The sequence below is a fragment of the Austrofundulus limnaeus genome, unplaced genomic scaffold, assembly GCF_001266775.1.
Source record: "Austrofundulus limnaeus strain Quisiro unplaced genomic scaffold, Austrofundulus_limnaeus-1.0 Scaffold8, whole genome shotgun sequence".
Lineage (NCBI taxonomy): Eukaryota > Metazoa > Chordata > Actinopteri > Cyprinodontiformes > Rivulidae > Austrofundulus > Austrofundulus limnaeus.
This window is the reverse complement of record NW_013952410.1, coordinates 3,775,818-3,785,376: the sequence shown is the minus strand read 5'-3', so window position 1 is coordinate 3,785,376 and position 9,559 is coordinate 3,775,818. Positions and strand designations below refer to the sequence as shown.

Sequence of the window (9,559 nt, the reverse complement as noted above, 5' to 3'; positions counted from 1 at the left end):
GTGTATACACCTTTATAATAAAAGATCCACTTCCTACTTGCTTATCTTTATTAAAATATTTTCATTTTCAAGAAACAAAATGAATCAATCAATGAAACAATTAAAGGCAAAACGTTTAGTCTTCAGTTTCAGATTTTTTTAAACTGAAAACAGACAAATCTCATAATAAATCACAGTACAAGACAGAAAGCCAAAAAACGTTGTTATCCTTCAAATAATCTCTAATCAATTCTTCTAACCTCATAAAAAATAATTATTAAGCTTACAACAGCAAATATTAAAGAATACACATACAAAATAAAAGCAAAAGTCCTATACCAAATCAGACTTTACATTTTTAAATAGTAGTTTATAATTAAAACGTTAAACCATGAAATGTAAAAATAATAAAGAGAATATGTATTATCTTTAACTGGCTACTAAAACACTGCAAATAACTTAAAAACTGACTTATTTCTAAATTGTTCTGTATTTTAGCTTGATACTAATAAATATTTAAAGTAATAGTACAAGATCCATTTATATTCATGCTACAAAAACACCACATTAAAATCTATTAAACTTTGACCAAATTTTAAGGAAATGGTTAGACATTCAAGGACTTTCTCTTCATGATGACTGTAGCTTTTCTGGGTCAGTTTGACAAATCTCTGCAGGCGTTTAAAATTTAACAATGTGTTAGGAATTAAAGTAGTTCTGACGTGCATGTAAGCAAATACACATGCACACATGGCCATTTGTGTGCGCTCTACAGAGCAGAATCACATTACATCGTGTTGATTGGCTGGAATTTAAACAGCACTCAAGCTAAACAGCCTGATAGTAGACCGGTCGGGGGGCCGCTTCTGTTGGACCGAAGCCAACGTGTTTGACGTCTTCTGGGAGGATTACAAAAAGCTCCTTTTTTCAACCAGATGACTTTTATTCCACTGAACAAGATGAGGTCTGCGCTGTTTCAATGTATCAGTGCGTAAATAATTATCTAAATTTGGCTTTTATTAGCTTGTTGTGGGGCTGTTTATGTTTGCTGGAAATCAGTGTTTCCACTTTTAAATTCATGGGAGGCAAATAACATGACAAGTCCAAGAGTTGATTTATGGGTTTTGTGAAAAAAAACCAGGAACTGGGAGGATGATTTCTTTAAATTCATCAAAATGCAAGTTTTTTTATTGTGGCTTTTGGAGGGAATGCCACTTTGGGCAAAGGAAGGATGAAGTTTTCCAGAGATGTTGAGCGAGGATTGAAATGTCCTGCAAGCATGATGCTGATGTTAAACTGAACAGACACAGAACATTGGAAACATTTGATGTTTGTTCTTGATAAACTAGATGAGACAAAGATGCTCATGATGTTGCAATGTTACTGCTAATGATTAAAAATATTGTAAACATGAAGCCACCAGGAACTGATTTATGCTGGGATCTATTTCTTTCTTTTTTTTTTTTGCTGGGACCTATTTCTAAAACCAAAGAAAGATTAAAAGTCCAAGTGTTTGGATGTACAAAGTCTCAAATGCACAGATCATGGACAAAGTGTTTTAAAGAGCTAAAACACAACATTCACCATATCATTCAGATTAATTGAAGTTTTACAGCACTGTGTGAAAATCTGTAGTCATGCATTTATTTACATTTTTCATTTCARGGAACTTTCTTGCATTTTTTAAAGCATTCTTGATCTTTAGTGCTCCAGACTAACTGGTTTCAAACCTTTGATCATTGGTCTGTTTGTTACCCATTTCAGTAAAGTACTTGTACTTGGAGGAGTATTTTTTTATTTCCTTATTCTGATCCATGAATTATTTTAAGCTGTTTCTAAACTTAATGAATGAGCCAGTTAAGMACTCATGTTAAATGTTTTTTAATTCTTTAATGACAGCTTGTCACAAAGACTCAATAAAAGACTGAAAATATTATTTTAGTATCAACAAGGTGTGGTGTGAAACTCAGTTACAGAAGGGGGGCCAAARTTCAAAACTTAGTCCAAGCCAAGGGCCAATTTCTGTTAAATGTGATGTAACAAATTATTCTTATAGAAATACAATTGACCTTTTTCATACTGTATATGCTACATAACATAGTGGACAATTAAAAGACACATCATTAACATTGATCTTTGTATTGCTAACTCTCTTTCAACAACTTTTTCATTTATTTTTGTTTAGAGATACATTTTATCACAATTCAGCAAATCAGGTACAAAAAGAAAAGCCTCACTAAAAATCCAAATATTTGACTAATTATGAAGAAAATACAGAAAAAGAAAATTAGAGTTGATTCTCTGTTGCTTTTTCCACAGTAAAATTAAAGATCACTTGATTTTCTTGGCTCAAAAGTTGGCAAACTGTCTTGAGTAGACTGCTCTAAACACAGAGACAAAAAGAGAAACCAGATTTTACATTTAAAATATAAATATTAAAAATTTTATATTATCTTTGGAGACAGATAAAATGCTGATGAGGGCCAGATTTGTCCCATGGGCCTTTAGTTTGACGTATGTGGTAAAGCACATAGCCCCATGCAGAACTGGGAATTTAACAAGACAAAATCTACAGYGTTCAAACTGYCTACAYAGCAGCATTTGTCWGGCCCAGTTCTGGCCCACACAGTGCACTAACATTAAGTCCAGGTACCACAAAGAATGACGGCCCTTTGGTRGCCAAGATGCCGTTTGCCAGAGGTGGTCCATGCATGGGCCAGCACCACATGAACCAAACCACAACTGGGCCAGTTGTGGCATGCCATCTTAAAAACAGTRCCGTCATTGCCAGACCTGGCCCACATGTGGCTGTTAAACCACTCTCTGTGCCAGCAGTCATCCAGCTTGACACGAGATCTGGCCCACACCTGTCTGCTATGTGGGCGCTCTTTCATGTGCATCCAGCTCCTCCTCTGGTTGTCTGGCCAATAAAGAGTTTAAAAAGGATCGAATATTGGTCCAGACTGCTTTTTTTTTTTACTTTAACCTAATTGAGAAACTATGGGCTCTTTTCAAATGTCAGATTTACAGTGAGGGAAGACAAAACACCTCTTAGAACAACATGTGGAGGCAGTTTTTTTATGCTTCAGTGGAAGTTGAGCTTGAACAAATAAAGAAACGGACAGACTGGGTAAAGGGGGGACTCATGGCTGGATCTGAAAAGAAGGACTGTTAAATTTAAACACATGTAAAACAAGAACTGATGATTTTAATGTCATTTAGGTTACTTATTTGCTACATTCTCTATTAAACTTAAAGTTAATATTAAACAAGGGAAAYGAAGTTGTTTAACAACACAGCACATCACTGTTACAAAAAAGCTCAATTTGACTCAATTTATATTTGTTAAATTTCATTCATACCCATCAAACTATTAAGATTTTCAGAATTGTTGGATTTTTATTCAAYTTTTTGAATAATGCTCAGTTTTTGTTTTAGGTGCATAAGTGAAACCRTTCAATATTCTGTTTGTTCCTCTGGGGAGGGGGGTATGAGTGAAATAATGAGTTAAGTGTTTCGAAAGGTTAAAAACAAAAGCACTTTTGTGAGATGTTTCTTAGGTCTCGGTTGTGCAGGAARCCCGTGTTCAGTGAAATCTCACAAACAATCAGACTTGGTCCTTTGGGGAAAGCTTTGGCTGAAATGCCTGCCAACTGTAGGTAATGCACAAAACAACCTCACAGAAAACTTCACCGGTGAAATTGCTGAGGTTTTGGAGCAGTTAAGATAAAGTGCGGTTAACATGTCGTTGGTGTCAGATCGTTTTGGGCGTGCTTGGTTTTACGGCCCAGACTCCGTTTAACAAGCTCTCCCCCATTTATTTTCTGCTTCTTCATCCATTTTCTTTCATAAATATAGTCCCTTTTTCTCAAACCCAGCTGTTAATGCTGAAGAACCACGTRAAACAGCTGTGGGACTTTCTCCTGGACCTCCCTGTAGCTCTGAAACTTCGCATGTACTCACAATACAAACACGCAGTTACTGACGCCGTCATTTGGCTGCTTTACTTCAACCTCAACGTCGATGAAATAATGGAAAAAAATGTTTTTTTTTTTTGAAAAACATACTGACGATTGCTGCTTTAAAACACATGGCAGCTTGTCTTAGACGTTTATCCAGGTGACCCACATTTCCCTCAGCACACACAGGCAGCCCCCTGAGCCCAGCCGTTGTGTGGACTAATGTCTGGAGAACTGACGTTGCTGCTGACACCACGATTATTTGGCTGCGCTTTTCAGCCAAACCTGCTGCCGGTGCCAGACGCGAGTCAGCAGGGAGCGACAGCCTCCTGGCTTCTTGTTCTGGGCGTTGGTGCGCATTAAGATGCAGAGACAAACTTGCTCCGAGGACACAGATACAGTCTGGGTTACGTGCTCTGGAAGAGACAAATACGTCTGAAGTTTGCACGTTTTTCAGGGAAAACCCGTAATACCATCAGCACCACCTCTATCTGCCCAGCAGTGGCTCAAAATTACACAGGAATAAGAGTCACACATAATAAAACCTCATTGCTTTCTGGAAACTTTTCCTCATCATGGAGCCATGAAGACNCACAGACACACACACATACACACACACACAGACACACACACACACAGAGATACACACACACACACACACACAGATACACACACACACAGACACACACACATACACACACACACACACACACACACACACACACACACACACCCCCACACACACACACACACCTCACAATAATAGAACTTGATCTCGTCATTAAACACTGACAGGGGCCCTGTTCTCTCAGACCTCTGTAAAAAAATCCCCTTGGTTTCACACTATGGATGTTTATTTTACATACAACTTTAAAACTGTTATCATTTAACTTTATAAGTAGTAAATATGCTTTATTCTTTTTTTCTCCTCAATTTGTAAAAAATATGTTTTTTTCGACTTCAAGTTTTTTATTCTACCTTACTCTGTAAACCAGGGGTTTTCAACGTTGATTCACATCAAAGAAAAATTAAAACACCCATACTGTCATGCACAATATTGTGTTAGATGGGCATATGATACCACATYATATCAACCACAGATTGTGAAGTGAATGTAACTGAAGTCGTACCATGACAGACTTTGTCATATCGAGCAACATTGTGTCATCATTCAAACAAATCGATATATCATACAGTGATAAAGCTGGTGATTTACATCCCCTAGTGTTGGCATGATAAGAAAAACTGTTCACCAATCAAGCCGTAACATTATAACCACCAGCTCACCGTTGATGATTTTTCCCTTTTAGCTTCAAAAACTTCTGACCTCTGGAGGCATAAATCAAGAACATCTGTAGATGTCTTGTAGTGATGCTAGCAACGCATCTTTCGGATTTCAAAGTTTTAGAGGCCGTCGAGACCCAGTGTTTATCTCTGACTTGTCTGATAAGTGGTGTTTGCAGGACTCACTGCTGTCCTTGCAGGGGATTGAAGATAAGTGAGGTGGGGCTGTTACCCAGATTTTTCCAGTTGTTACCCATCATGTAAAAGTGACATCATTCCCCTTCGGCAAGCTGCAGATTCATTTAGTTTACTTAAAAGCTGTGTAATAACCTCGTGCTTCTGTGGTTTTCTAAACAAAGAGCCTTCAAACAAACRAAGGTCAACAGATGTGGTTTGTAACGGGATGAAGTAAGGTGTTTATGATGCGACTGCGTGTTTCAGATATYGACGAATGCAGCACCATTCCTGGCGTGTGCGATGGAGGAGAATGCACCAACACCGCTGGAAGCTACGTCTGCACCTGTCCCAGAGGCTACGTCTCCACCACAGATGGATCCAGATGTGTGGGTGAGTCACCCAGAATTATACTTTTTGTTGTTGTTGTTGTTGCTCTCGGCTGTGCATTTCTTCAGCTTCGCATCTGGCTGGTTAGATTCGCCTTGATCCCCTGCTTCCTGTGACTAGCGCTGTGATGAGTGAAGCCGACCTGCAGACCTGTGGTCACCATGTGCGAACACACTTGCACGCACTGTTTGGCCTTGACAGCATTAATCTACTCCAATGTTAGCGCTCCTCTGACTCACACACGGCACATACCTCACTGACATGTCCACCGAAACACTGCCAGGTGTTAATGTATTCCTGCAGCGCTCACCCAACATGGCAGCTACAGTGAAACAGAGCCAAAAAGCAGCTATTTTAATTCACTAGACTCTCTTTTTACCCTTTTCAGATTTGTGGAAGACAGACTGACTCTCTCCTAATAAAAAACTCAGCAGTCAGGACTGCTGCAATTGAAGAGACATGTTTGTTTTCGTTCACTACATTTTGARGACTATATGCCAAATTTTTGAGTTTTTATGGAAAATAGGTGGGTTTTTGTTTTGGAAAATGTGAACCAGGATTTGTGTTGAATTTATCAAAGATGCCCAAATCACGGGTGCCCACATGTGAAACAGTGAGAGATGATCTCACTKGTTGCATATGAGGCTATCAGCGGTGAACTGATCACTTTCAAGCATCTGCTGCTTAAAGGAAGACAAAAAAATTGTCTGGGTCAAAACTTTGTAATTTAATAAACATTCTTTTCTCTGAGAGCATTTTGGAGACCGGCTGCTGGGATTCACAGCTTAAACTTGAGCTGTAAATTTAAGCTTTTGTTTACAGAGTTGAAGAGTGACGTTAGTCATTAATTGTGACAAATTTGTTGTGGTGATGAGGATAAAAAGGAAACAAAAAAACTAAAGTGTCTCTTTTGCTCATTTGTGTGGAAAGGAACATACAAAGCAAAAGAAAATGTCACTAAATCACACCCTTCCATGTTAATATTTTTTGTTTTTCTTAATATGTAGATTTTTCTAAGCATTGCCTTGCTAGCATTTCAATCATAAAGTAAAAACACCCAAATGTTCACAGCAAATTTGTGCACTTTTCCATCTTTTTGTTTTTATTTTCAATTTATCTCCAAAATCGAAACACTTTTTTGTGAATTTCTTGTACTTGCCAATAAGTAGTTGTAATTTCATCTTTCAAATTTAAATCATAAATATTCAAATTTAGGAGAAAACGGATTTAAAAACATTCAGAAAACTGAGTAGTCACATTTTGGTGAGTTTAATAAAAACAATAATACATTTTATTTAATAAGCGCCTTTCAGGACACTGTACAGTAAGAAACATACATCAGTGAAAGTTGTGTAAAACAAGGAATGTAGGTGTGTAACAATGTGCTGCTCTATTTAAATATACTGATTAAATAATTAATTCAGTTGCATCAAGACAAAATGAAAACWTTGATCCATATCATCATCATATTCCCAATGTGGATCGATATATCAAGTGCAGAATTGTAAATTGAATTGAATCAAAATCATATCACGACTTGGGGATATTGAGAAATATCATATTGTTATCACATTGTTATCACAAATTGATATACTGTATTGTATTGGCTGTGTGTCAATTCATGGGTTGCAGCTGACATTGGCCGCATTTGTTGGCTGCTTCCGTCACTGCCCCGCACTGTAGGCTGTCCCAATTTGTAGGCGCCTACTCATGCGGCTGACAAAATCCTGCAAACGCAGGCTGCATCTGAGTATCCTACGCAGCTGACGTTATCCCAGAATTCATTGCATCGTCAGCAAATTAAACAGAAAAACAAGGTGTAGTTTTTTTTTTGTTTGTTTTTTTACTGCGGGGGTTGGAAATTTATCATGGACCGAAGAAAGTAAGAGCAACTTAGCTAATGAAGCATATGTTGCAATGAGATGTTAGTAGTTTAGCAATGACAGAGGAGGAAGTGAATGACATCATTCAGTCCAAGGGGCTGATTATTACCAGGCTACCAATAACCCCAAAAACCCAACTTCATACAATTTTCTAATTCCGTTTATTATAAACGGATTTAGAAAATTGTACAAAGTTGGGTTTTTTAAGTAATAACAACTCGGAATAAAATAGGAGTAMCGACTTTCTACTTCTTACCTTTTTAAAAAAATGTAGTGAGTAGAAAGCACAGATAATTGTGTAAAAATGTGATGAGTAAAAGTAAAAAGTACGCTGAAAAATAATTACTCAAGTAAAGTACAGATAACCAAAATTTCTACTTAAGTACAGTAACGAAGGATTTGTACTTAGTTACTTTACAACTCTGCGTTTATACCTCCATCACACATCGCAAAATACAGTATGTCCTACGTGCACAAACACTCATACGAGTTGGGCTGGCCTCGACGACACACATTATCTATCCGCAACCTCGGCTAGCTCGCAGACATCATCCTTATCAAACAATATTCTCAACATTAGTAGTAAGTTCTTCCTATGACATTTCACTTCATCAGCATTTAAAAAAGAGAGACTAAATAACCTATTTGCTTATTGATGAATGCCATTTTTGGTTCCCAATCTTCTGTGAGCTGTTTTGTTGTTTTCAAAACAAAGCAAATAAATCAGACTGGTTTCAGGCTCTGTTTTGTGTTCTGGAACTTTGTTCTGGTTTTGAGGGTTTACTGTGTCCTGTGCTTTGTGACATGAGCTGCTCTGTGGTGAAGTAATGTTTGTGTGTGTTGGGGGAGGGGACCTGACAGTAATCAGCATCTGATTACCYCGTCACATGGTGGAAACTTGAAAGAAAGACCTGTTCAGTCAGTCGACCTGAAGAAAACACCTCATCCGATGAAAGCGTGCACAGCGGTGCACGGATGGCGAATCAGCTGCAGTCTGGATCTAATTTAAGTCTTCGTCATCTTCATCMGCAACCTCCCCCCCTCCCCCTTGTGTTTCCTTTATCATCTTCCWTGCCTCCAGCTTTGTCACTCCTATGGGACGTTTTGTGGTTTGTGTACATGTATGGGACTGTATATGTTAGAGTGCTGCTGCTGCTCAGCCCCTCGTGTTCGATCTAATTGGCAGGAATTGGCCCACATGGAACTGATTAATTCCAGACTGCTGGCTCATTAGTGACTAAAGCGGTTTGGGCCCCTCCTTCCACCCACTTCACTTTCCTTTTCTCCGTGCTTCCTTTTACTTTCTGGAGGGGAACTCACTTTCCAAAAACCATACTCACAGGTTCCCTGCTGCTCAAGGTCTCCTTTCACTTATTCAGTTTTGAACCCCAGCTCCCTCTAATGTCTCTTTGACCCTGATCTGGACAACTGTAWCAAATATGAGCTCTTCTTTTGGGATACTGTCCTGATGCTGGTCTGTAGGTGAGGTTACCCCTGTAGGTTGCTGCAAGCCCATACAAACCCTCCTCAAGCACCAAGGGAAGATGAGGCCGGTCATCTGACTAACTGATTCTTTGAGTTTCAGTCAGCAGTTCCTTTAAAAAAAGGCTTTCAACTGAATAGATCTGTTTAAACTTTCATGATCCTGGAAAACTCCCTCTTTGACGATATTCACTAAAGCAGAGGTTCCCAAACTTTTTGTCTTCTGACCCACAAAATATTCATGGCAAAAACTTGTGACCCCAATTATTATTGGTCTGAGTACACGAACTCTGTTTGTAACCCTAAAAACACAGGCTTTTTGACAATCTTAACAGCTGGTACACACATACTGTATAAATAACTTATTTTTACTTATTTTGTGTTTTGTAATAATTGTAAGAGAAATAT

General features: G+C 38.3%; 1 protein-coding gene across 1 annotated transcript in view; it reads left to right on the top strand.

The window, feature by feature from the left end:
• fbn2b (fibrillin 2b) overlaps positions 1 to 9,559 on the top strand; it is a 77,937-nt gene that overhangs the window by 35,101 nt on the left and 33,277 nt on the right. Inside the window, exon 9 of the mRNA XM_014000507.1 lies at positions 5,664 to 5,789. Coding sequence (XP_013855961.1) covers positions 5,664 to 5,789 — 126 coding nt within the window. The remainder of the gene's footprint in view (positions 1 to 5,663; positions 5,790 to 9,559) is intronic.